The sequence below is a fragment of the Nylanderia fulva genome, unplaced genomic scaffold (assembly GCF_048542155.1).
Source record: "Nylanderia fulva isolate GAGA-0341 unplaced genomic scaffold, ASM4854215v1 Scaffold70, whole genome shotgun sequence".
In the NCBI taxonomy this organism is placed as follows: domain Eukaryota; kingdom Metazoa; phylum Arthropoda; class Insecta; order Hymenoptera; family Formicidae; genus Nylanderia; species Nylanderia fulva.
The window spans coordinates 484,705-512,563 of NW_028190808.1; the positions used below are offsets into that span (position 1 = coordinate 484,705).

At 42.0% G+C, this 27,859-nt stretch overlaps 4 protein-coding genes across 4 annotated transcripts; 1 reads left to right on the forward strand and 3 right to left on the reverse strand.

The window, feature by feature from the left end:
* Nucleotides 1-1,221: 1,221 nt before the first annotated feature.
* LOC146720362 (uncharacterized) lies at nucleotides 1,222-2,451 on the reverse strand. Its single transcript, XM_085488723.1, has one exon. The coding sequence runs from the start codon at nucleotides 2,449-2,451 to the stop codon at nucleotides 1,222-1,224; it is 1,230 nt and encodes a 409-aa protein (XP_085344849.1).
* A 20-nt stretch (nucleotides 2,452-2,471) lies between these two features.
* Nucleotides 2,472-3,897, forward strand: LOC146720363 (uncharacterized). The gene is made up of 3 exons (XM_085488724.1): nucleotides 2,472-2,529; nucleotides 3,004-3,197; nucleotides 3,743-3,897. The coding sequence occupies exons 1-3, from the start codon at nucleotides 2,472-2,474 to the stop codon at nucleotides 3,878-3,880; spliced, it is 390 nt and encodes a 129-aa protein (XP_085344850.1). The 3' UTR covers nucleotides 3,881-3,897.
* A 3,173-nt stretch (nucleotides 3,898-7,070) lies between these two features.
* Nucleotides 7,071-7,817, reverse strand: LOC146720364 (uncharacterized). The gene has a single exon (XM_085488725.1). The coding sequence runs from the start codon at nucleotides 7,815-7,817 to the stop codon at nucleotides 7,071-7,073; it is 747 nt and encodes a 248-aa protein (XP_085344851.1).
* Nucleotides 7,818-10,863: 3,046 nt separating this feature from the next.
* On the reverse strand, nucleotides 10,864-12,462 carry LOC114937926 (uncharacterized). Its single transcript, XM_029311595.2, has one exon. The coding sequence runs from the start codon at nucleotides 12,460-12,462 to the stop codon at nucleotides 10,864-10,866; it is 1,599 nt and encodes a 532-aa protein (XP_029167428.2).
* Between the last annotated feature and the right edge of the window lie 15,397 nt (nucleotides 12,463-27,859).

Sequence of the window (27,859 nt, forward strand, 5' to 3'; positions counted from 1 at the left end):
GCGCTGGTAATCAGTATCGCGGAAGTCAACTAAAATTTGACGATACATTTTGGCGATATCGGCGGTAAATACGTAACGATATTGGCGCCACTGCATTATGACAGCGGCCTTTGAAAGAAAATCCTTTTGAAGTTTAGGTCCGATAAACATATTATCGTTTAACGAGGTTCCGTTAGTGGTACGGCAGGATGCATTAAAAACAACCCGCAGTCGAGTAGTTGCACTACTGTCACGTAAGACAGCATGATGCGGTATGTAATAACTTTGATCCGGTTGGACAATTTCTGTCGGTGGAATTTTGATCATATGACCAAGGTTTTCGTATTCCGTGAGAAAGTCGTGGTATTCTGAAGCGATAGATGAATTGCGTTTGAAACGTTGCTCTAAACGATAGAGGCTCGATTCGGCAATGAAGCGAGATTCTCCTAACGAGAGTGGTGGTCCGGTTTTAAACGGTAATCTAACAATATAGCGTCCTTGAGGAGTGCGGGAATGGGTAGCGAGAAAGTGCTCTTCACACTTGCGCTCGTCAGGGTTATGGTGTTAGGTCTGAGGGACCTCTTCAGTCTCCCAGAAACGACGAAGGTCGAAATTTAACGCTTCAAGGACGACTCCGTGATGCGCGGTCTCAGAAATCGAAAGATTGGTCGGGGACGAAGCGATTGGCCCGGACAAAATCCAACCGAGAGTAGTATTTTGCGCGGTGGGCTCCGTTTCGGAACTTTGTCGAACACCATCGAGTACGATGCCGTATAAATCCGCTCCGATTATCATATCAATCGGGTCGGTACTTATGGGATCACTATCCGCTAATTGGAGTCCGTCGACATGGTTCCACGTACCCGTCGTGCTTATTCGCTTCGGTACATATTTTGTCAACAATCGAAGAATGAGTGCGGTCGTTGAATAAGCGGGTTCGTCGCGATTCGCCGGCGTAATTGTAAGATGAGCGGCGTGACGGACAACGGATTGCATCTCGCTGATGCCGGTGACGAAAATCGAACGATTTATTTTAGAGAGTCGTAAACGTTGCGCGAGCGATTCGGTAATAAACGTAGAAACGGAACCTTGACCCAGAAGTGCGCGTGCAGTTATAAAACGTCCAACAGGCGAGTAGACTCTAACCCGGGCAGTCGCAAGCAAAATATTAGAATTAGGCGCGACGGTTTTCGATAGTAAATGCGACATGACTTCGTTTACATTTGCGCTTGTTGCTGGCGGTCACTCCGTTTGCACCGGCGGAGTCGAGTTATCGAAATGTAATAACGTGTGATGACGTTTATTACACTGGCGGCATACGCGCGAATTCGAACAATCTTTGACGGAATGCTTACTACTAAAACAGTTTAAACATCGTTTTTGCTGCTTAATAAAATCGAAACGTTGAGAGGGTGTTTGCTTTAAAAATGTCGAACATTGGTATAATGAGTGATTGGCCTTGCACAACGGACATGCGAACGAAACGGTGGACGCGGTATGCGACACAAGAATTTTTCCTTTAGAGGTAGAGGATGGCTTTTCTTTAGAATGTGGTACGATCGCCTCGAGAGCGCGAATTCGAGACTCAAGAAATTGATCGAGCTCATTATAACGCGGATATTCCACCGTATCGCCGAGCTTGAGTTCCCAAGCTTTACGCGAGTATTTATCGAGTTTTTGTGCGACGAGCAAAACAAGCAAATCATCCCAATGTTCGACAGGACGGTTGAGATTTCTAAGCGCTTGGATTGCTTTGTTTGTTTGGTCGCGAAGCTGACGAAGGTCATGAGCGGTTTCTGTGGTCAGCAACGGCAAATTTAACAGCGATTGTAAATGCGTTGTAACAAGACGACGTTTGTTGTCGTACCGAGAGACTAGAATTCTCCACGCGACGTCGAAATTATTATTGGTTACCGCGAGGTGGTCAAGCGCGTTACTTGCATCCCCTTTTACACATGAGCATAAATAATGTAAGCGATCGACATTTGACAAACTATGATCGTTATGAATCATCGATTGGAATTTATCGCGAAAGCTTTCCCACTTGTCGATGCTCCCGTCGAAGGTCGGTAGGTTGATCCTCGGAAGATGCGACGCGGATCGGAAAACATCATGCAAGCCACTTACGTTTTGTGATGATGTAGCGGGAGGGATGCGGGATTCGTAGCTCTCTAATACCTCAGCCATGTAGTCGGCAGCCTCGTTGTAGCAGTCCTCACATTCCAGAAACGAATTCTTTGTGAAGTAGGTATGCGATGCTTTGTCGTCATCGTCCGCATGAAGCCCGATTCGACTGTCGAGCTCCTGGCAAGTGGCAAAGGCTTCCTTCAAAGTGACGAGACGTTGACGTGTCACCGCAGGTGTCATTTTGGCTTGCCCCAGCTTCTTGTAATTGATGAGCGCCCGTGATACGAAACTCATCTTCTGTGTTTGCAGAGCCAAAAGCTCTTCGAAAGATGTCGAGGTGTTCATATCGACGATCGTGATTCGGAATGCCAATAATTATCCTTGGCGACGATCCGGCTCGAAGGACCAGAATGTTTGGATCTCGTTGGTAAAACCTTGTATAGAAGATTCGCACGCCAAGGCGGTAGTTTTCTTTATTGGTCACTCGCGGATTCGTTTAAATATCCTTTTATTATTCAAATCACAAATTATAACAAGAGTGTTAGAAACGAGGCGGACGATATTTCGACAAAAGGTGTATTGATCTATCTCGTCTCGTGGCTGGACGCTCAATAATGATCCGAGACACGTAGCCAAGGCGCGAAGCGAGAATTTTTGGGGATTTGCGCAGGCGATTCGCGTCGAGCAAAGGAAAGACAGGCGAGTAACACGTGGATCACATGTGCGTTTGACGTGTTGTCCCGCGTTGGCGCGAATAATTACTGAGATGTCGAACGATAACATAAACGGAAAATTGAACGACCTATACTTTAGGATTAGGCTTATTCCTGAACAATAATATTTTTGGTTACAATATTAAAATTACATTTAAATATATCAATAAAATAATTTTTTTAGATATACCTAAACCTAGTACATCTAAAAAGATACATGCAGATGATAAAGATGATGTAAATAATGACATAAATGATGAAGATTATGTAGATGATGAAGATGATGTTAATGATAAGTCCGATATACTCTCGGAACAATTATTTGGAACGAATCTAAATGAGGATAATGATGAGATAAAGGGAGAAGAAGTCATTCAAGTAAGGAACAATACCAAAGAGAAAAAATAAATATATACATATTGTACGATTAATTGAAAAAAAATAGATGAAATAAAACAATTAGTATATAAGGTTAAAAAATTTAAGTGCACAGAGCACCGGAGTTTCTTGGATATACCAAAACTAAACGCGATTTGCGATCTCGATTCGAGATTCTAACGAACGAACGAAACCTAACGAGTTTCGTTTGTTCATTAGAATCTCAAATTGAGATCGCGAATTGCGTTTAGTTTTTGTATATCTAAGAAACACCGGTGCCTTGTGTGTACATAAAATTAAGTTTCGTAAAAATCTTAAATTTCAACGAAACTCACGCACTACCAACCGCATATAGTCTCTGTATTGTCTCGTTTTTTACATATTTTAACAAATAATTACTTAGAATAAATTTTATATTAATGTACAAAGTAATTTTATATAGAATACTTTAAAAAATATTTTACAAATATATTCCACATTAATACATTGTTATACAATTATAATCTTTTGTAAAATTTTTATAACGCAACTTTTCATAATTTTAGATCAAACAATTGACTCATGTGACAAGTCAAGATGTAAAAACTTCTTCTTTACGGATAATGAAGAAATTGTTTTCTAATGAATTAGTAGTGCAATACAGTTGGTATGGAGCAAAAAAAAAGAAATTTTTTCGCAGCTAAATATCTGCAAAATAATCATGTGTAAGTAATAAATAATAGAAAGTATTTATGAATATAAATTTATATTACTTGTATTTTTTGTATTACTGTTAAATTAATTAAAATTATTTTATAAGTTGAATAAAGATAATATTATTCACATACAAATATCATTTTAATAATATTTAATATTATTTATTTTATTTAATGAAGCAAAAGAAATATATAAAAGTTGAACATTTTTAAAGATTTTTTATAAAAAACTCCATCATTCATTTTTAAAAATAGGAGAGCTGACTGACAAATATTCTTATTAATGTTTGTTGCGTTTAGACCAGGTACGACGCCTTGGTGGGGGGTGGGGGGTTATAAACATTGAGAGAAATATTGATTTGTAAGTGTCTGAATAGCTCAGCTGGAAGAGCAGTCGCCCGGCAAGCGGAAGGTCTCGGGTTCGATTCCCGATTCAGCCGACTTTCGGACCAATATTTTTCTCGTCTTTTTCTTACAGGGGATGTTAAGAGAAGGAACAAGGGGAATTTCTGAGATCCCAACCATAGGATTCAAATTCCTCAGTTTCCAAAAATTTCTAAATATTAATTTGTCGCAATAACATCGCGTTTGGCTCTTAGTCGAGATGAAGATGGAGTTTTTTAAAAATAGGAGAGCTGACTGACAAATATTCTTATTAATATTTTTTATAAAGTTTTATATTTTAATTATTCTAACAAATTAAATCTAAAATATATTTCTTTTCAATGTTATTAATAAAAAATTATTTTTTAAAAATGTTTTTTTAAGTGTAATAAGAAAAGTACACAAGAATGCTACAGACGAACAAATTTCTAATCCCATAAATATATGGCTAGCACACGCGAACGCCTTGTTATATCCCTCAAAGATATAACTATTAAGAAATAGCTACTCGTGTTACATCCGCTTGACGACGGACACTGACTGCGTAAAAACGCATACGCTGCGAGATATGCGCGAACCGAAATTGCTCAACATGCAAACAAAGCAGAAGGACTTTGAATCTGCTTCGCTTGCACCTAGGTCCTTGACCGAAGAGGCCCGTTGCTAGGTACCCCTTCCGATCAAGGAAATCTCAAAAAGCGATATTATAAAAAGGAAGCAGAGATGCGCCGAATTGCTCAGTCGCATATAGTCGCTCTCAAGACGCTCTCGCGTTGTTAGTTAAACGACCTTGCTAGCCGCGTGCGATATATAACATTCCTTCGCAGTTGCGCGCGATACGCGAAGTTATAGTTAAACAGTGTCGTTAAACCAATACACGCACATGTGTAACAGTGCTGAAACAAACAAATAAAAGTCAAGCGGTTTACTTGAATAAAAGTTTTAATAATAAAAAGTGGAGTGCGTTTATTTCAATAACCCGAAATAAGTCCCGACGCCCCGGATCCTTATCCTAATTTGGCGCGACCCCTTGTGTCTCACCCGAGGCACACAACAGCCTACAAAAGCAAATACCGATAAATATTTAATGTTTGTCTTTATATACATATTTATATATTTAATACAATAATTATTAGTCTTCCGCACAAAACTTTTCTGGTAATGTTCCAATAGATAGTTTAATGATTTTTGGCTAATAATTGCTGGTCTTTTGCGTTATATAACTCTGCGTTAATAACTGTTTTAGCAATATGGTACAAACTGATGTGCAATGTCGATAGCAATTTGTGTTAAAATAACTTTTTTTTATTTTCAATTTTAAGTTCTTTTGTTACAAATGTAAATTTTATTTTTTCCAAATAATTAATTCCATTTTTTTTGTTTTTTTGATTAATATTTTATTTTATTTTTATTTTAATATCTCAAATATACAAGGTGTGCGCAACGGAAAGCAGGATAGGGAGGTCGGAAGCGAGAAGACAGAGAAGCACTGCACTCGACACACGCGTATCGTTAACAAAATATATTTAAACTATTAACACAAAAATACAATTATTTAAACCGCACAGATTGTACCAAAAGATAGCCGAGTCGAACGTATTAGAAAGTACAATAATCGAGAAAAAAGCCGTGTTGAAAATAAAGTACTGAGTGTCCGCAAGCAACGGTAATTAAACGTGAAAAAGACAAGCGATCTTTTTCGTAAAGTAGAAGCACACTCTTGACGCGACAAGCAATCGGAGAAGAGCGCCGCGGTCACGAGAGAGGAGGTTTATATAGGCCTGTATTTCTAGAATATTCGCGAACATTTTTCTTATTCTATCGTTCGGTTGAGGGCGAAAGAGCGTTTACTGTAATTATTTACTTTCCAGCAAATCGTAGTTTTGTTATTATTGGGAACTAAATTGTATCTCCTCTCGCGCGACTGCGGTGTTTACAATTTAATGTGTTTTAATGTAAGCGCTTATTTTTCGTAGGCGCGGGGTATACTTATACCTTTGCGGCCGAGCGCTATTTATAATATGAAACGTCAGCATGTTAAGATAGAAATTGATAGACTGTATTATAATATAAATTAAACGCATGCTGCATGTGAAATGAGAGTACGGCATGAATTTGCATGCAATGTTTTAATTGTTTTTTTTTCAGCTTTTTTAGACGTTCGATTTTCGAACATTCCGCCCGCCTTGCAGTATACCTGCAATCGACTTTGTAGTGCGAGAGTGGGGGCGCGCGCTTATTCACGCGCTCGCGAGTGACAGACACGTGTAGCTCACGTGCTTCGACTGATGTCGCGAAAGGAATGCTGAATCGATCAACTGTTTATTCCGAACGTGACGGTATAGACGCATATTGGTTAACGCGTCGCAAAGACCGTGACAATTTCGGTATTCGGATCTCTCGTGAATTATAATGATACGAATAGTGTAATGATGAGGATAGTACAGTGATAAAGGAGATAACAGTAGGTCAGTGTGATGTAAGTGAAGTGACGATGAAGAGGAATGAATAGAGCAGTGACAAAGAAGAGATGATTTTTGTGCTGCGATGAGAAAAGAGTGAGATTTATGACGCTGAATTATTGTGCAGTTTTGTTGCCGTCGCCTAGAAAAATCAGTTTGCTGACGGGGCGCGTTAAATTCGTACTCGCGGTACGGATTTCGACTACGCGCACGTGGCCGTCGGATCCGGGGTGCAATCGAGTGATTTACGCAAGCGGCCACCGCGTTGGTGGAGTGTTTTCGCTGCGGAGCAAACACAGCCGACCGACGCGAGCCTCCTGGTTGACTCGGGACTATTTTGGCCAATGGGCCAGCGTGTGTAAGTATTCGCTGGCCCACCGGGACCAGGAATGGTCCCTCATCTGTTGCAGAAGCTGCCAGCGTGAAAGCCGGGCCGACGGCTCTCGTTCGAGCGACGGTTCAGGTACGGCGGAGAGAGCGGAACCGATCAGGAAGTGACCTGGGATAAGAGCTGCTACGTCCTCCGGGTCGTCGGACAAGGGCTGCAGAGGTCGAGAATTGAGGCAAACTTTTATCTGAGAGAGCAGCGTCGCCAGCTCCTCATAGGTGAGGGTTGCATCACCTATGATTCGTCGCAGATAGTGCTTCATAGATTTGACGGCGATACATAAGCCGCCGAAGTTTGGTGCCGTCGGTGGATTGAAGTGCCACCGGATTTTCTCCTGTGCGGCGAATGCGGCGATGCGGTGTCCGTCGGCACTGGCGGCAGAGAAGAGAGCGCCAAGCTGCCTGTCAGCACCCACAAAATTGGTACCGCAGTCACTATACAAGGAGGCGCAGACACCTCGCCTGGAGATGAGTCGGCGCAAGGCGGCTATGAAGGCGTCGGCGGAGTAGTTCGAGGCTGCGTCGAGGTGAACGGCTCTGGAAGCTAAACAGACAAAAACTACAATGAACCCTTTAGTTGTTTTGTGTCCGCGGCCCTTTGACGTTCGCAGCCAAACAGGTCCGGCGTAGTCGATGCCGGTGTGCAGAAACGGCCTGCTTGGCGTGACCCTTGGCACCAGGAGATCGTCCATGAGAAGCTGTGGGATGGCGGCTCGCTATCTTGTGCACCTACTGCATCGGCTGATGTGTCTCTTCACCAGCGAGCGATCTCGAGGGACCCAATACTCCTGGCGCAGGGAGCACAAGGTCAGCTGAGGCAACGGCGGCGACGTGAGCACGGACTCGTCTCTCTGGGAGGTCTTCTGCTGACATCTTCTCGCTGTTGGTCGTCCAAGGATTGCTCTCCGCTGCTAGCCATACGGGACCTTGCCACCAAAGCGGGTGGTCAACCAGCTCGCTAGGATAGAGCCCCCGGGAAACACAGTCCGCTGGGTTTTTCCGACCTGGTACGTGATGCCAGTGGGTCCAGGATCAGTGTTTGTATTTTGCTGACCCGGTTAGCCACATAAATGGCCCACGTCGAGGGATGCCCACGGATCCAGCCGAGCGTGACGGTGGAATCAGACCACATATGAAGAGGTGCTTTGTCTGCTCCGATGATCGGTACGATGTGGGCGGCTAGACGAGCCAGAAGAGTGGCGGCAGACAGCTCCAACCGAGGTAAGGAGACTTGCTTCAAGGACGCGACCTTGGTTTTCGCAGCTAAGAAAGCCACCTTAGTAATATCCTTTGTTTTGGTCTTCAGGTATAGCACAGCTGAGTAGGCACGCTCTGAGGCATCGGCGAACGTGGATCTCCCGCTGTGAGTCAGCCAAGCCTCCCAGCCATCGAGGTACGAGCAAGTTTTCCAGAGCAGGCAGCTCGCTCTGGAATTGTAGCCATCTTCTCTCTTCGTCGATTGGCAGCGGAGCGTCCCAATCGAGGCCTTTTTTTTTTTTTTTTGACTCTGGGGAAACCTCATGGTACCGTCCGCCTCCGGGTAGAGGCGGGGGTTATGTGGGACTCCCTGCCCCGTCTGGCCGGCCCGCGCCTCCGCCTGGCCGGTCCGCCGTAGCGGACCGGAGAGTCGGGATCGACGAGCCGGAGAGCCGGGACAGGACCTACCGCACTAAAACCTCAGAGGATGTCCTTCACGGGCGTTATACAGGGGACGGCCAAGATGCTGGTAGTCCATGCCGACTGGCCGCCCTCCCGCCTTATCCCTCCTTGGGAGGATGCCGCAGAAGGCGACACCCTCCCCCCGTCATTGTACGGGTGCCTCGCGGTTGCGGCGCAGGGCGACATCGACCCCACGCCGCGCCCTCTCAAAAAGTTTAAGGGGCGGAGCCATGGCTCGAGAACTCCCGCTGGAGCCATCGCCCCTCGCCCCCCCAGTGTCGCAACCCCCGGACCACCAAGAGGGTGGTCCGGTTCGGCGGTTTACTGAAGGGGCCCTTATCAGGAGGCTCCTCTCAGAAGGAGAGGAACCCCCTTCCGTGGACGGTGTTGCCCTCCCACCGGTGCCTGTGGCTCCCGGTGAGAGGGCCCCACACGTCACGTCTCCGTCCCTGAGAGGGGCCCAGGCGCCCCGGACGGGAGGGCAATGCCCGCCCGCCAGAGACACGTGGCCCCCCCTCATTCCTGACCCCCACAATTGCGACCTCCCTCCGCCCCTAGGGGTCAGAGTTTACCCGCAACCGGTGGGGCCCCTCCCTCCCGGAGGGTGTGGGGGGGAGGGGAGCGCCTAAGCGCTCCCATGTCTCCCCCGACACCCTCATCCGGCATCAACCAACGACGCCGGCATGTGGCGCGCCTCCCCACCCCCGCCGCCGCCGACAGCCGCGCCCTTGGGCACGACTGCCGACGACGACGGGGAGGGGGGAGGCGTGCCCCCTCCTCTTGACCCCGCCGGGGGTGCCGTCAAGCACCCCGGGCCCCCGAGTCGGTGCCTGGCCGGCCGTTGGAAGTCCACGCAAAGTGGACACCTCAGGCCGGACAGGCACCCCACCTCCTTGTGGCCAGGGGAGCCGCAGCGGTAGCAGCAGCTACCCCTGTCCACCGCCGAGGTGCACCGGCGCCACGTGTGTCCAACACACAGACACCGGTAGCACCTCGGCGCCCCCATCACATTGGCGACGGTCACTCCGCCGCCAACTGCTCCTCTTCCCCTGCTGCCCCCGGCAGCCGCCACTCTCCTTCCCCCTACTCCTTCTCCTACACTCCCCTCTTTCTTCCTCCTCGTCCCCCTCTTTACTACCGTCGCCCAACCGACGGTAGTCTCCTCTCCGCTCTCTGTCCCCGTCATCATCTCCTCTCCCTCCTCCCCTCCAAGCAACCGTCGAGTCCCCCGAGCCGCTCCTGCCCGTCTGGACTCAACCTCCCTGAGACGCCTTTTCATCAGCGCCAACCGGTCCGAGTTGGCAGCCAATCTCAAGGACATGTCCTCGAGCCTGACCACCAACTCCCCCGGCAAAGGCGCCGCCCCGGCAGACGTCCCAGGGTCCTTCTCCATCGTGGTCCCCGTATCGCGGCCCCCCCCCGCGATCGGGGGCCACGTCTGCGCTGTTCCCTCCGGGCTGGTCGCACACGATCCGCACAAGACCTGAAACGGCCCGCCCGAGTCCGCATGCTATATTTAGCACCGACCCGACGTAGCCGTTTATGTGCGCCATCATCTCTTCTGAGAGTCCTCCCTCCTCTACACTCCGAATGCAGCCATCCAGGAAGGACTTGGTGTCCCACCTCACCGCATTCAGCCCCTATATCGACTTGTGAAGAGGGCCCGCGGCAGGGGTCCCGGCATAAGCCTCTTCCCCTCCCGGAGCAAACTCCTCCCAAGTCAATCCCGGCAATATCTCCGGTTTAAAGGCATCCGGTACTACCGGATCCATCTCCATAGGGGCATCGCCCCTTCCTCCTCCTACCTCACGCCCGTCGTTCGATGACGACGGGGTGGAGGCCGGGACTATACCCCCCTCCCCGCCGGGCCCTGGAGCATCCGAAACCCCTGGGCCGGTAGTGATCTTTCTGTTTTTGCTCCTTCCCATGTTGCTTGGTTTGGTTTTTTTACTTGGTGGCCTTCCAAGGGTGGCGGGCCGAAGTATTATGGCCCCACCAGGCCAGGTGTACCTCCATAGGAGGTACCGACCACTCTTAGCACCCCTCGCAAGGTTAATCCCTTGCAAGGGGTGAGCCCCCCTACCACGGCAAGGTGGTGGTCGACGGGGGGGGGGGGTCCCAATCGAGGCCTAGCAACCAGGTAGACTGGATGAAGATTTTAGCCAGTACTGTTGTTGGGGACAGCCAGCCGAGAGAGTCTAACATCTTTGCTGTCAGTGAAAGTACCGACCTTTTGGTGATGGTCGATAGATTGATCCGTTTGGTGACGAAGGCGAAGCGATCGTCCCGGGGTTGCCAGCGTAACCCGAGAGTGGAGTGATTCTCGCCGGGCAGCCACCATCTGGCCTTTCGTTGAAGGCGGTCGTCGGGTCCCACTTGGTTCAGCAGTAGCGAGTGGTTTGCCGACCACTTCTTAAGCGAGAAGCCGCCCGCCTTGCAGATATCAATCAGCTGTTGTAGCATGACTTCGGCTTCCTTCATGGTCTCCGCACCGGTCAGGATGTCGTCCATGTAGACGTCGCTCAGCAGAATGATGGCTCCTTTCGGGTAACAATGTCCTTCGTCCTCGGCCAGTTGGCGTAAAGTGCGGATTGCCAGATAAGGAGCACAGGATAGACCGTAAGTAACAGTATCCAGCCAGTACTCCTTGATTTCGTCGTTAGCGTTCTGTCTCCACAATATCCTTTGCAGGCTTTGGTCGTCAGGGTGCACCAGGATCTGCCTATATATCTTCTCGATGTCGGTCGCGAAGACGTAGCGATGACGTCGCCAACGCAGCAGGATGTCGGCCAGTGAAGGAAGCAAATTCAGTCCCGTTGCGAGATATTTGTTGAGGGAGTCTCCGTTTGGCAAGGAGCTCGAGCCGTTGAAGACGACCCTCAGTTTTGTGGATGTGCTGTCCGGACGCAAGACCCCGTGGTGCGGCAGGTAGCAAGCATCCGGATGCGATTCCGTCGACGAAGGAGCAGGCATTATGTGGCGCAGGTCCAAGTATTGTCGCATGAATTCCGCGTACATGGTTCGAAATTCGTTGTCTCTCTCAAATTTCTTCTCCGTGTGTTGCAGAGCATGGCGGGCGGAGCGAACTGTTCCTGCTAGGTCCGGCAGAGGCTTAATCGTGGGCAGACGCACAATGTACCAGCCGTCGGCAGTGCGTGAATAGTGCAGGCAATAGTGCTCTTTGCACTTTAGTTCGGCCTTAGAGAAGAGCTGAGACGGCCGGCGAACTTCTTTTTGCTCCCAGAAGCGACGCACCAAACAGGTGAGGTCTTCCTCCACCTGGCAATGGTGGGAGGAAATACGTTGGCCACGTGCATTCTCATTGATGGTGCCTGACAGTATCCATCCTAGAGAGGTCTGTTGTGCCACCGGTTCCTGAGGACTTCCCTTTTTCAGGCCCTGGCGGATAATTACTCCGTAGACGTCGGTACCCAGCAGAAGGTCTATTGGATCCGCGGAACTGAACTCTGGATCGGCGAGCTCCAGGTCCTTTAGTTGTGTCCAGGATTGCAGACTTCGGCGGCATCCTTCGGAGAAGAGCGTGAGTTTCGGCAAGATCAAGGCGGCGACGGAGTTGGACGACTTACCGTTGTGCGCTCGAAAGGTAAGCTTTACCTTGCCTTTGGCAATTCCCGTCCGTTTCTCGCCGAGTCCATAGACGCTGACGGCGGCGGGCATGCGAGGCAGTCGCAGTCGCTGAACCAACCGCTCCGTTATGATGGACGACTCTGAGCCCTGGTCGATCAGCGCTCAGGCGGAATGCCAGAATCCGTGGCAATCGAGGACGCGGACTCGAGCAGTGGCGAACAGCACCGTGACAGAGGCGGGGTGCGATCCTTGAGCTACATGTGATGTTGTGGCGGTCTCGGCGTCGCGGAAGGCATCGTGCAGCGAAGAGTGATGCTGACTGCCACACGTGGTGCAAGTCTTTTTTTGACGCGCACTCAGTCAGCTGGTGTCGACCCAGGCAGTTCGAACAGAAGTTTTGATCGCTGACAAACTGCCTGCGAGCCAGAGTCGTCTTCTCTTTGTAGGTGCCACAAAACATAATAAAGTGGTCGCCCTGGCATACGGCGCACCGGCTTCTTGACTTATCCTTCGGTTCCGTTTTCTTCACGTGATGGCTCCGTGTCGATTTCGCATTGATGTGGCTGCGGCTGTCGCTCTTGGCCGGAAACAGCGCCTCCAAAGTATGAAGCCGTCGCTCGATAAAGGCTTCCAGCTCGGCGTAGGTAGGCGGATTCGTCGTATGACTGATGTCGCTCTCCCATTCTCGACGCGAACGATTGTCGAGAAGCTCAATGACTAGATGCACAAAGAGGTCCTCCGTGCGATCGATGGGACGATCGATGCTCTTCAGCGAGCTGACTGTGGTTTTTATGCTGTGGAAGAGTCGCCCCAATTCAGTTGCGGATTCGCTCTTCATTTTATTGTAGTAAGCGCCAGGAAGTTGTTAAGATAGTTGCGTGTTAACAATCTTTTATTCTCGTAAAAATCGCTCAGCGTCTTCTAAGCGATTTCGTAATTTTCATCAGTAGTGCTGAGGTTACGTATGAGTAGGTCAGCATCACCCTTGACACAGAGTTTGAGATAATGTAATTTCTCAACAGGTCTGGCTGCCTGGTTCCTGCCAATGATAAACTGGAAGAGGTCTCGAAAGGAAGGCCAGTCTTCGTACTTCCCGGCGAAGGTCGGCGGCTGAATTTTTGGCAATGCGGTCCGAGGAGCGGCGGCCGGTGTCGCTGCCGAAATTGAGCTGGATGTCTGATCTTATCGTTGGAGAGCGCTCTTCAGATCGAGCATAAGGCCCTTGTTCTGAAGGTAAGCCTCCTTGCCCAATGAAGGGATGTCTTGCTTGGCGTAGACATCGTGTCGTATCTCTTCAACACGATCGGCTAAGGCATCATTAATTGCGTCAAATTTCTTCCACAGCTTCTCGAGATTTTGAAGCCGAGCCTCCACCGCGCCGAGTGTGATATTGGCCTTGCCGAGCTTCCGACGATTCTCGTACGCGCGCGAGATCTTGCCGTATAGCACTGTGGCGGTAGCAATGATCGCCTTTGTGTCTGCCATCTCTGACACTGTCTCTTTTTTCCAGAAGTACTGGTCACCGACACTGATTCACTATCGCTTCCGTGGCACCGGATTCACAGAAGGTTCTAGTGGATCCGGCTCCAAGGACCAAATAATGTGCGCGACGGAAAGCAGGATAGGGAGGTCGGAAGCGAGAAGACAGAGAAGCACTGCACTCGACACACGCGTATCGTTAACAAAATATATTTTAATATAAATTTAACATATATAAGATAGGCAATAAGAGCCAAATCGCGGATGACAGTGCGTTATTCTAAACGAAACTAAATTTTTTCGTTAGAATTAAATACCTGTGCACAAGGCACCAAATTTTTACTTGGACACGGCCAAGATATAAAATTGGAATAATCTCTACAAGAGATTTTTAATTCCATGTATCCCCTATTCCCCCTAAAGAAATAAAGTGCGAGAGAAAAATATAGATCCGAAAGTCGCAGAATCGGGAATCGAACCCGAGACCTTTCGCTTGCCGGGCGACTGCTCTTCCAACTGAGCTATTCAGATCCTTTCGATTCTATACTTTTCTCTGTTATATATATTAATGTTGGTAAATAAACGCCTTTAAGCCAGCGTGTATAAATTAAGAGTTTAACTAGGCTCTGTAATATATAAATATAAATTTAACATATATAAGATAGGCAATAAGAGCCTAGAAATTTATATATTACAGAGCCTAGTTAAACTCTTAATTTATACACGCTGGCTTAAAGGCGTTTATTTACCAACATTAATATATATAACAGAGAAAAGTATAGAATCGAAAGGATCTGAATAGCTCAGTTGGAAGAGCAGTCGCCCGGCAAGCGAAAGGTCTCGGGTTCGATTCCCGATTCTGCGACTTTAGGATCTATATTTTTCTCTCGCACTTTATTTCTTTAGGGGGAATAGGGGATACATGGAATTAAAAATCTCTTGTAGAGATTATTCCAATTTTATATCTTGGCCGTGTCCAAGTAAAAATTTGGTGCCTTGTGCACAGGTATTTAATTCTAACGAAAAAATTTAGTTTCGTTTAGAATAACGCACTGTCATCCGCGATTTGGCTCTTATTGCCTATCTTATATATGTTAAATTTATATTTATATATTACAGAGCCTAGTTAAACTCTCAATTTATACACGCTGGCTTAAAGGCGTTTATTTACCAACATTAATATATATAACAGAGAAAGGTATAGAATCGAAAGGATCTGAATAGCTCAGTTGGAAGAGCAGTCGCCCGGCAAGCGAAAGGTCTCGGGTTCGATTCCCGATTCTGCGACTTTCGGGTCTATATTTTTCTCTCGCACTTTATTTCTTTAGGGGGAATAGGGGATACATGGAATTAAAAATATCTTCTAGAGATTATTCCAATTTTATATCTTGGCCGTGTCCAAGTAAAAATTTGGTGCCTTGTGCACAGGTATTTAATTCTAACGAAAAAATTTAGTTTCGTTTAGAATAACGCACTGTCATCCGCGATTTGGCTCTTATTGCCTATCTTATATATGTTAAATTTATATTTATATATTACAGAGCCTAGTTAAACTCTTAATTTATACACGCTGGCTTAAAGGCGTTTATTTACCAACATTAATATATATAACAGAGAAAAGTATAGAATCGAAAGGATCTGAATAGCTCAGTTGGAAGAGCAGTCGCCCGGCAAGCGAAAGGTCTCGGGATCGATTTCCGATTCTGCGACTTTCGGATCTATATTTTTCTCTCGCACTTTATTTCTTTAGGGGGAATAGGGGATACATGGAATTAAAAATCTCTTGTAGAGATTATTCCAATTTTATATCTTGGCCGTGTCCAAGTAAAAATTTGGTGCCTTGTGCACAGGTATTTAATTCTAACGAAAAAATTTAGTTTCGTTTAGAATAACGCACTGTCATCCGCGATTTGGCTCTTATTGCCTATCTTATATATGTTAAATTTATATTTATATATTACAGAGCCTAGTTAAACTCTCAATTTATACACGCTGGCTTAAAGGCGTTTATTTACCAACATTAATATATATAACAGAGAAAAGTATAGAATCGAAAGGATCTGAATAGCTCAGTTGGAAGAGCAGTCGCCCGGCAAGCGAAAGGTCTCGGGTTCGATTCCCGATTCTGCGACTTTCGGATCTATATTTTTCTCTCGCACTTTATTTCTTTAGGGGGAATAGGGGATACATGGAATTAAAAATATCTTCTAGAGATTATTCCAATTTTATATCTTGGCCGTGTCCAAGTAAAAATTTGGTGCCTTGTGCACAGGTATTTAATTCTAACGAAAAAATTTAGTTTCGTTTAGAATAACGCACTGTCATCCGCGATTTGGCTCTTATTGCCTATCTTATATATGTTAAATTTATATTTATATATTACAGAGCCTAGTTAAACTCTTAAAATATATTTAAACTATTAACACAACAATACAATTATTTAAACCGCACAGAATGTACCAAAAGATAGCCGAGTCGAACGTATTAGAAAGTACAATAACCGAGAAAAAAGCCGTGTTGAAAATAAAGTACTGAGTGTCCGCAAGCAACGGTAATTAAACGTGAAAAAGACAAGCGATCTTTTTCGTAAAGTAGAAGCACACTCTTGACGCGACAAGCAATCGGAAAAGAGCGCCGCGGTCACGAGAGAGGAGGTTTATATAGGCCTGTATTTCTAGAATATTCGCGAACATTTTTCTTATTCTATCGTTCGGTTGAGGGCGAAAGAGCGTTTACTGTAATTATTTACTTTCCAGCAAATCGTAGTTTTGTTATTATTGGGAACTAAATTGTATCTCCTCTCGCGCAACCGCGGTGTTTACAATTTAATGTGTTTTAATGTAAGCGCTTATTTTTTTGTAGGTGCCGGGTATACTTATACCTTTGCGGCCGAGCGCTATTTATAATATGAAACGTCAGCATGTTAAGATAGAAATTAATAGACTGTATTATAATATAAATTAAACGCATGCTGCATGTGAAATGAGAGTACGGCATGAATTTACATGCAATGTTTTAATTGTTTTTTCTTTCAGCTTTTTTAGACGTTCGATTTTCGAACACAAGGTGTCCTATAATTGGTGAAAAATCTGCTAATGGCAGATTTTTGAGATCATTTGAAGATGATTTTTCCTCAGCGAAAATGTTAAGAGATCATGTTTTACAGATTTCTAATTTTTATCATCATATATCTCTATAATTAAACTTTAAATTAAAATTCTATTATATAATAAACTCTATCTTAAATTAACTAATAAAGCATGTAATTTTGATAATTTTTTAACTTAATTTAAATTGCGAAAAATTTTCAATTGTTTATACATGTAACTCGAAAATTATTGATGGCTGGACATTTTCGCTAAGGAAAAATCGCCTTCCAATGATCTCAAAAATCTGCTATTAGCAGATTTTTTACCACACTCATCTGTCGTCGAGATAAACGAGACATCGGAGCCCTTGTATCCCGGTTAGCACTGAGTTCATAAGTCATTGGAAAGTCGCAGGCGCGTTTTTAAGTCCAAACGGCATTCTATTAAACTCGTAGTGTCCGTAGGGAGTCGAGAAGGCTGTTTTATTTTTGTCGCGCTTGGCCATCGGTATCTGGTGATATCCAGATGCGAGGTCGAGCGTCGTAAAATACTTCGCGTTTCCCAGCTGATCCAAAATATCGGTAATATTTGGCAGTGGGAATGAATCGCCTATAGTTAATTCATTTAACTTCCGGAAATCGACTACTACTCTTAATCGCGGTTTGCCTGTTGCGTCAGCCTTTTTGGCACTACTAATAACGGTGCATTCCACTGGCTAATGCTTGTACTAATAATTCCGTCTTTTAGCATTTCCTGTACTTGTTTGTTCACTTCTGATTTGTGTTCCTCGGGAAGGCGATACGGTCTCACATTGACGGGTGAGGTATCGGCGCGCGTGCTTATCTCGTGTTTTAGCGTTGCTGAACATGACAGTGGTTCTCCGCTTAAATAAAACACGTCGCTATATTCTTTGCATATTTTCTGTATCGCTTTCCTTTCTTCCTCATTTAAATGTTTTGTGTGTAACAATTGTCAAATTCGTTCGTCACGCGTTACTTGATTCGGAGTCTCGTCTGTATGTATCGTGTACAACTCGTGCGCGTTATCTTCGCAAACGTCTTCTACGGTTACGAGGGGTGTGTGTATCTCGACCGGCTTATCAGTTGTATTAATTACACTGATGGGACATTGGTAATTCTTCGGTTCTACCAAACATCGTCCGATATAGATTCCTGGAGCGGTTTCTTTGGCTCGAATGATCCCTGTCTTATTATCATTTGTTATCGCGTGTATAATTGTTTCACTACGCGGCTTTAAGATAATTTTGTTATACGGTTGCAATTTTAGGACGGCGTTTCCGATTTGTAATTCGCGTTTTTTGTAATCGCACGTGACTTGCTGCTTCTGGAGGAAATCGATTCTTATGATCCCGTCGTATTCCATCGGAAATCATCTTTCACGACGTAAATCGCGTGTTTTATCTTGTTTCCGTTTAGCTCAATTGTCGCGTACATTTTTCCGATCGTCTTTGCTTTATGACCGGTTATTCCAACAAAGGTTATTTTATTATTGTAAATTTCGGTCTCGCCCTTCAAGTGTTTCACTTTTATCAATGAAATCGTAGCTCCCGAATCGTAAAGCATATTTACTTTTCCGCGTTTTGCCTCTCGCATAGGCAGAGTAATTATATTTAAACTCGCTCTCTCTCTCGGCGTTCGGCGCACGTGTGTCACCTGATATTCGAGCGCGCGAGTCTTCTTAATCTTATCTCCGCGCTCTCCGTCTTCATCGCTGCTACGTTCGGACTCGGAATTTCTCTCCTGCCGGATTCTTTGATTATTTATTTTATCAAAACTTCGCGGGTTTTTTCGATCCTCTGGCTTGTTCCGTGGGGGCGTCTTATTTTTTGGTCGCCCGTTTAATTTCCAACATTCTTCGCGGTTATGTCCACGTTTTTTGCAATGATTGCAAAATTTTTTGATGGCGGATACGCGCGAGGATTTTTCCAGTTTTGGCAGAACGTTGACTTTGCTACGATAGTCTCGTCCGTAATGTCCGGGTTTTCCACATCTATAACATTGTCCCGTCGTTCGCTGTCCTGACCGCGTTGTTTCAGGTTTATATAGCAAGGAATTAGTTGCCCGTGACGTGCTAGGTCCGATAAATCTCTCTTCCGCGCTCGCGCCGGCTATCGCTTCTTGAAGCGTCGTATATCGTTGTGAACGTACGAATACTTTTAAGTCGCTTCGTAGCCCTAATTGGAAATTTAATAACGCTTGTGTTTGGATCGTTTGTAAGATAGTGCGTTTCTCTGAGCTCGTCTGGTTTTCTCCCTCTATCATTGAATCGTATAAATTCATAGCGAGCTGGTCGACGCGTTGCCCGAAACTTTGTGCTGTCTCATTATATTTCTGCTTTAGCGAATTAAATTCTAATTGCAAGTGGGCAATACTTTGCTTGCATTGGTATGCGGTCTCTAGTTGTTGCTTTAATTCTTCAAACGTTTGTATGTCTCGCGTTTCGAAAACTTGCATGGCTTTACCCTTTAATTTAGTAAATAGTATGCCTTGTATCAGAGACTCTTCGTCTCCGGAATGTATGTTTTGCATTGTATATGTGCATGCGTTTAGAAATTCCTGAAGGCGGTGTCGCGATGTACCGTCGAATTTGGGTATCATCATTCGCGCTTCTTTTAGAGACATATATTGTCGTGCAGTACTCCGTCGATTTCGTACGTCGCGTTCAGTCCGTCCGAAGTTATACGAGGCTCGTAATCGGACTCCTGCTGTTCGTCTGTGTGTGTGTATGCCTGTGCGGCTTCTATCCTAGTTATACGTGTGTTTAGTGTATGTAGCTCTGCATGTATAGCTTGTATTATATTAAGCATTTGTGAAGTTTCTCCGGGCGCTACGACGGAGGGTTGTTGTGACGTGACGTCTAAATTCTGTCCCATTTGTGCAAGGGTTTGTCGGAGTATGCTTATTTCGGCATCTATCGCGGTTGGCGGAATAATTGCGTTCACGTTTGTATTTTCTGCCATATTTATTTCGCTATAAATTTCTTCGGGATCGAATATTTCGCTGTCGTATGACGTTAATGAAAATTCTCTCCGCGAAGATACTCTACTCGGAGTTCGGCTGATATACGGTCGCAATCGACGCGGTTCGTTTTGAGTTACTTGAACGGAGTCGCTTGGATTATTTGCGAATATACTCGCGTCAAAACTAGTTAACGGAAATTCTCGTTCGTTTATTACGTTCGGAGGTAACTCGGTATTATTTTCGTTTGACAAGTCGCTGTCTAAATTTCTACGAACGTTTTCGAGATTTTCCGCAGTTAAAGGCAATACTCGCGTCGTTAACCGTACAGGTGTACTATGCAACCACGATTGGTTTTTAATCGCTTGTCGGGGTGTTTCGTCACCTTCCGACATTCACGCAATCAAATAAATTCGGACTTACAGTATTACGGCTCGCATCGTTACGCTCTATACGGGTCGGCTGCTGCTGCTGCAACTCGATCGCTCGTGGGCTGATAACGGCGGCTCCGTGTTGGTGATAGATACGGCGGGTCGTCGCTCGTGATGATGCGCTGCCCGTGAGGTCGTAGGTCGGCGTTGTCCTTGGACGTCGGCGATCCTTTTCGATTCTCTGCTGCTTATCACTCGTTGCACTGTTTATGTTGTCCGCTCTCTCGTTCTCTCCTAGTCGTGGCTTCTGCTTGTTTCCGTCAGAGTTACTGACGTGCCCGTCTAACACTTGTTATAATTGTATGTGTTTTTACAGGTCTTCGCCACTGTGAGGATTTTGGAGACGACGTCGGCCCTGCGGCTGAGATCCCACCGCTGCCACCAAATTGTTGTGCCTCCGGGAAGGCACGGAATATTTTGGGGTCTCAGTCGACTGAAGGATGAGGATCCTAGGATCGGCGGGCGTCTCCACTTTAACTAATTCACTTGTTTACCTGAATAAATCTTTTATTTCATTTATTTCTCGAGTTGGTTTAATTATGTCTAATCCCACCTGGGTGGTTAGTTAAGTATGCTCGCACTCGATAGTTAGATTACAGGTGATAGTTTATATTCTGCGGCTTGTCTTCGACTCTTAGTTAGGTTCTAATTAGCGACTTGACTTTCTGGATTTTCGTTAGCGACTGACTTCATTGCCTCGCTCTCCGTTTGCGGTGGTCTCCTGCCCTTTTCTACGTCTTTCGGGGGAAGATGTAGAGAAGCTCTTTCATTGGCTAATTTTTATTCACACGCTTTTATCTATATAAACTAATAATATAAACTATATACTAGATAATATAAACTATCACCTGTAATCTAACTATCGAGTGCGAGCATACTTAACTAACCACCCAGGTGGGATTAGACATAATTAAACCAACTCGAGAAATAAATGAAATAAAAGATTTATTCAGGTAAACAAGTGAATTAGTTAAAGTGGAGACGCCCGCCGATCCTAGGATCCTCATCCTTCAGTCGACTGAGACTCCAAAATTTTCCGTGCCTTTCCGGAGGCATAACAACATAATTCTTATCTTGAGCCAAATTCACATTATTGTTATTATCCAAATCATTACATTAACTATTAATTTTAAATAAGTCCAGTGTGATGTTGCGTTAATTCCAGTTTAATTAATGGGTATATTTATAAAATTTATATTTATATTATTAACTTAACATTTAGATAGTTTCTTGTATGTTTTAACATTGGTAAAAACGATTGTGTAATATTATATTATAGAATTTTCACTTGATAAGGACCACAATCAAATGGTCAAAACATCGTGAAAGAATTAAATAAAATTGCTAGTTACGTCGAAATCAAGTTTGCCAAGTTTATTTTCACCACTAGCGTCCAATATTAATTTTGATTGATACTAAAAAATATTCTTATAATATACTAAAAAATATTCTTATAATATACTAAAAATATTCTCAGAATATACTATAAGATATTTTCAGTATGTACTGAGAAGCTTACTAGTGAGACATAGGAACTTTCTCAGTATATACTTGATATATCGTAGTACATATTTTGAATATTCTTAGAATATACTCAATATAGTTTAACGATATTCTCAGAACATTCTCCTAATCTACATGTGCTGTGTGGGATAGTGTTTGTACCTGCGATAATTTGCTTGCTGATATTATTTTATCTAAATGCTGAAGATGGTCCGAACTTAGGATCGAAACGTATAAAACGATTCAATTTATCATTATGTGTCATGCGTATCAATAACCACGCCTGGCTCTTAATTGACCCTGTTTACTGCACTTCATATTTATTATCGGAGCCTCTTACTGTTATTTTTCTCTTTTTAAATTTTATATATTTATTAATACAGAACGAGATAAATGGAAAGAGAAGACATTACATAATAATATAATGGCAAGAATAACAAAACATGCATAGCGTAAAGAAAACGCATAAAGTTTATATAATGTGCCAAATAAACGCATTACATGCACAAATTATACTTAATTGCATAAAGTTTATACAATGTAACAAATAAAAGCATTACATGCACAAATTATATATAAAATTAAAATATATTATAACATGCATTTAGAATATTTGTATCGCAAACAGTACGTTATAAAAATAACAAGTAAAATCCATTTGACTAAAGACATGTTGTTCTTTATACATATACATATAACACATTCCTTGAAAATTATTCTTTTTTCCCTTGAGGTATAAAACTAAATTTTGTTCAAATAATTTACAAATAGTTATAGTATAAGTTCAATAGTTTTTGACAAAAATATTACAGGGAAATAGTATATTGTGTTACAAGTGCGGAAAGTTGGCTGTTGGTCACGAGTGCGCATTTACCCGCACGAGTGGACATTAGCCAACTTCCGTACGTGCAACACATACTATTGTATTTTGTATTAAAAGTGCATTCAAAGTGGCACTTTGAGTACCTGATTTTTGTACCTGATTTACGTAGTAGACTGATATATGAATAGCAGGGTTAGGTGCGTGTTGGGAAAGCGCGAAGTGGCGGTAGTTTGCTAGTTGTTTTTCGTGTGTGCTGCGAGATGGTGCTGAAATCCGTAAGCAATAAATTGTCCACGGCTTGGAAAGCTATTGTATACGCCTTTGAATGGATTGAACATATGTATGTAATATATTGTAGGTCGATGTTGGAAATTTGTTACTTTCGGCACAAAAATCGTGCATGGAAAGTGTCATTTTGTATACACGTGTAATACAAAACACTATAATTCACGAATAGATTTTCAATAGTTTTCTAGTGATGTTACAATAAGTATACAGTATTCCAATATTTTTCAGTAATGTTTAAATACTATTTCTATATTACTCTCATTGTCAGTAGTTCTCTAGAATTTTCTTATAGAATTTTTTAATAATTTTTTATATGGATTTTTTGTATAGCACAGGAAAAGAAATATAAATAAATAATTTTTAAATTTTATTTCGCATTCAGAGCATCGTGTAATGTAGATAATGAATCTTATTTTGTGTGGAAAACGGAAAATGCATTATTAAAATATATTTTTATATCTTATTTTATATCTTAAAAAATAATATCTTTGAATTTCTTTTTGTAACAACTTTGAAGCTGTTCAAAAATAAAATATTTTAAAATGAAAATAATATATAACATATTTATACAGGGTGTTCGATAATTCGCGGTCCACCTTTCGTGGGCAGGTAGAGCACGTTAAACTGAATAGAAAAGTTTTATACTATTTTGTTAAATTTGCAATAATTATTGAGTTATTAATTAGAATATCTAACAAGAGGAGGTCGCGGTTGACTCTTCACCGATTTTAATCTCCTTTGGTGTGATGAGTGTACATCGAAAAAAGTTGATCCGTGTTCGAGCTTTTCGTCCAATGCGCCTTCTAAAAAAATTTTTTTCCTCGGATTTGGAGAAATTGCCAGGTTCGTTATCAGGCTTAAAGAAAGATACACTTTCGATCTGTGCCGCTAGTTCAGTGGTAAAGCGCAAGAATAGTAATCCCGGGATCCCGCGTTTAGGACTTTGGACTGCCATAATTTTTTTTAATTTTTTTAAATATTTTTTTATTATTTTATAACATGTATTATTTATTATAATAAATAAATATTTGGCATACTAATAATGTTAGAATAGAATGTATATTCTAACATTATTAGTATGCCGAATATTTATCATAATAAATAATACATGTTATATAAATATACAGGGTGTCCGGTAACTAACGGACCAATGATTAAGGGCGGATTCTCTGGCCAATTTGTAGACGATTTTTTCTTAGCAAAAATGTTGAGAAGTCAATAATTTTTGAGTTATAAGCAATCAATTCAATCGCTTATAATAAAAAAAATGGGTTTTTTGGAAAGTAAACGTTTTGGAGTTAAAAGTCTAACATCATTACATTCTTCAGTTAATTTCAGGTAGAGTTTACTATAATAAAATTTTAATTTGAGGCTTAGTTATAAAGATACATAATGACAATTATTGGAAAGTTGTAAAAAATTATAACCTTTTTCGACATTTTCGCTGAGGAAAAATTGTTCCCAAATTGACCAAAGAATCTATTTGTAATCGTTGGTCCATTAGTTACCGGACACCCTGTACATACAATAATATAAAAATTTAAAAAATAAAAAAAATTAAAAAAAATTATGACAGCCCAAAGTCCTGAACCTGGGATCCCAGGATTACTATTTTTGTGTTCTGCCACTGGACTAGCGGCACCGATAGAAAGCGTATCTTTCTTTAAGCCTGATAATAAATCTGGCAATTTCTTCAAATGCAAGAAAAAAAATTTTTTTTTAGAAGGCGCATTGAACGAAAAGCTCGAACATAATTTTTTTCGATGTAGATTCATCATACCAAAGGAGATCAAAATCGGTGAAGAGTCAACCGCGACCTCCCCTTGTAAGCGAATAAACAGAAAGCGGTAGGCCGGACTCGGTGAGCATGCCGGACGGCTTATTTGTTATATGTCGCTGAGTCTCAAACGTATCATCTTACTTTTCGACGCCGCCATGGTGGAAGTAACAAGGTGTGTTCTTGCGCATCAGGCATTTCTACTGACCAATAAGAGAGCGTGACAAGATTCTGCCATCTTGTATAATTTACATTTTAATTTACATTTTTTTTATTTCGCGACGTATTTTTACAGTTTTTGAAAGAACACGACGGCATTATAAAATTGTGTATAACCTGTGTATACCGTGACACTATTTCGTTTACTTTTATCGTCGCGTTGCTATCGGTTGGCAATTGTGATTTTGCAAGATGGCGGAAACTTGGTGCTGCGCAGAATGTGACGAAAATTCGTCGAGAAGATAGCACACCTTGTTACTTCCACCATGGGCGCCGCTACATTGCTCGCCGTTCGCTGCATGACGCCGCCTCTCGATTAGATAATGCTTCTTTCCGCTTATTCGCTTAGATATTCTAATAAATAACTCAATAATTATTGCGAATATCGCAAAATGATACAGGACTTTTCTATTCAGTTTAATATGCTTTATCTGCCCATGAGAGGTTAGTCGCAAATTATTGGACACTATGTATACCATTTTTCATTAATATAATGCAAATTAACTAATAAAATTTTCAAAATAGTGTATGTTTAAGATATAAATACTAATGAATGTGTATGTGTAAAGTGTAAATGCTAATAAACTATAAATATTAATAAGCTTAAAAACCTTGACTTTGTATTTATCAAAATAGAATATGCAAAATAAAATAGATTATTCATTCAATTTGAATTAACACATTGCATGCGGTATCAAAGTTTAACGGATATTATGAGAATTTTGAATTTAAATAGGTCAAAATAGATATAATGCGACACAAATATTTTAATGCTGCAAAGTAGCTTCTATTGTATTGCAAGAAAATGTATTTAAATATATGTAAGATTTAAATAAATCAAAGTTTAACGGATATTATGAGAATTTTGAATTTAAATAGGTCAAAATAGATATAATGTGACACAAATATTTTAATGCTGCAAAGCAGCTTTTATTGTATTGCAAGAAAATGTATTTAAATAAATGTAAGACTACTTCCATAAAAAAACTTACCTTTTTAAAAAAAGGTAAAAAAGCGCCAAGTAAAAATATTATATAAAAAAAACAATGTTATTTTTTAATTACTAAGAAATTGTCCCACAAAATTCAGTTATATAAAAAATTCTACAAAATAATTATGACATCAAAAAACTGCGCCAAATAAATAAAAATTAAAATATATAAATAAAGTTTTATTATTTTAAATATTTAAAAAAGCTACTCACGAATATTTTGTATTACTTTTGCAAATCTGATCTGAAAAATTTATCACAGAATCACTTATGTATTTTTATGTATAATGTTATCATCTATATAGTCAAAACCATTTAGATCTTGTATTAAAAATTGATGTGATTTTAATGTCTCGACCCGGGCCAAATTTTTCGTCTATTTAATCCTTTCAATGTCAGGTCTAAATTGTTTTGACTATGCATCCTTCAAAATACAAAAGTGATTCTATATATCAAATCAAATAAAAATTTGCAAAATTGATACAAGTTTATATTTGGCTGACAAGGAACGTTTGGTAAGTTGAAAATTTTAAAAATCTGAAACTCAGCACAATTTTAGGGTAGTAGGTCTAATAACGAAACCACTTTGTTAGTGTTAAAAATGAGTTTAGGGGTGCAACCAATCGTCAGAAAATCTGTTTTTACATTCCAAAGCGAATATCGTCGAGACAAATAGAAAATTTAATATTACACAAAAGTTTGGATTCAAATGTACTTTACAATGGCGTATTTGGATTTTAAAAAAATGATACAATTTTCCAAACTACTCTTTTCCCACTCAATATTTTTTTATATTTCGAAAAAATTTTGAAATTATATATATTTTAAAACTTATATATTACGCCAAATGCAACTATATATATATATAAATATAATAAAGTTATGTTGCGGAAATTAGATCTTGAGAAATAAAATTAAAGACGAAATACGAAAGAGAAAAAAGTCTGTTACTGCTTGATTCATGGACAGGACATTATTCGGAACAATTAAAAGAATTTATTCCGGCAAACAAAGAAGTAAATATTTTAACAATACCAAAAAAAATAGTTTTGTACAACTTTTAAATGTTTTTGGTTTTAGACTTTGGAAAAATTTTGTTTGATGTTTTTCTGAAAAAAGGTAAAAAAGGCGCCCAGTTAACGGCATGCCAGTAACAAAAAATTACCCATGCCAAACTCATGTAGAATTCTATGAAAAATTAATCATTGCAAATCTAAAATTACAAGAAAGGCGTAAAGAGCCACGCAAATGTTGCTGCGTACATTTTCAACGAAACTAAGTTTTCGTTGGAAATAAACCGTGCACAAGGCACGTATTATTCTCGGTGTTCTACCAAGACTTAAAATTTTTGAAATAATCTCATATTTCAGATTTAATTTCAAATATCCTTAACCCCCCTACGGAAATAAATAAATAATTGCGAGAGAAAAATATAGATCCGAAAGTCGCTGAATCGGGAATCGAACCCGAGACCTTTCACTTGCCGGGCGACTGCTCTTCCAACTGAGCTATTCAGACCCTTTGATTTTATACCTTTTTCTGCTTATACTCTAAATGATGCCTATTCGCCGGCGTGTATACTACCAAGACTTAAAAATTTTAAGTCTTGGTAATACACCGAGAATAATACGTGTTTTGTGCACAATTTATTTCCAACGAAAACTTAGTTTCGTTGGAAATGTACGCAGCAACATCCGCGTATGTCTCTTTACGTCTTTCTTGCTATTTTAGATTTATATTTAATATATTACAGAGCCGTAATTTAATCTTAGTTGTTAATCATTGCAAACCCATGTAGAATTCTATGAAAAATCAATCATTGCAAACTCATGTAGAATTCTAAGCAAAATAAATCATTGTAAACCTATGTAGAGAATTATATGAAAAATTATCCATTGTAAACCCATGT

What these genes read in the sequence shown, in the direction of transcription:
- LOC146720362 (XM_085488723.1), bottom strand. Translation starts at nt 2,451, where the DNA reads ATGAACACCTCGACATCTTTCGAAGAGCTTTTGGCTCTGCAAACACAG.
- LOC146720363 (XM_085488724.1), top strand. Translation starts at nt 2,472, where the DNA reads ATGCCAATAATTATCCTTGGCGACGATCCGGCTCGAAGGACCAGAATG. An exon ending in GACCAGAATGTTTGGATCTC is followed by an intron (nt 2,530 to 3,003) that starts GTTGGTAAAACC and finishes TAATTTTTTTAG; the next exon opens with ATATACCTAAACCTAGTACA. An exon ending in AGGGAGAAGAAGTCATTCAA is followed by an intron (nt 3,198 to 3,742) that starts GTAAGGAACAAT and finishes TCATAATTTTAG; the next exon opens with ATCAAACAATTGACTCATGT.
- LOC146720364 (XM_085488725.1), bottom strand. Translation starts at nt 7,817, where the DNA reads ATGGACGATCTCCTGGTGCCAAGGGTCACGCCAAGCAGGCCGTTTCTG.
- LOC114937926 (XM_029311595.2), bottom strand. Translation starts at nt 12,462, where the DNA reads ATGCCCGCCGCCGTCAGCGTCTATGGACTCGGCGAGAAACGGACGGGA.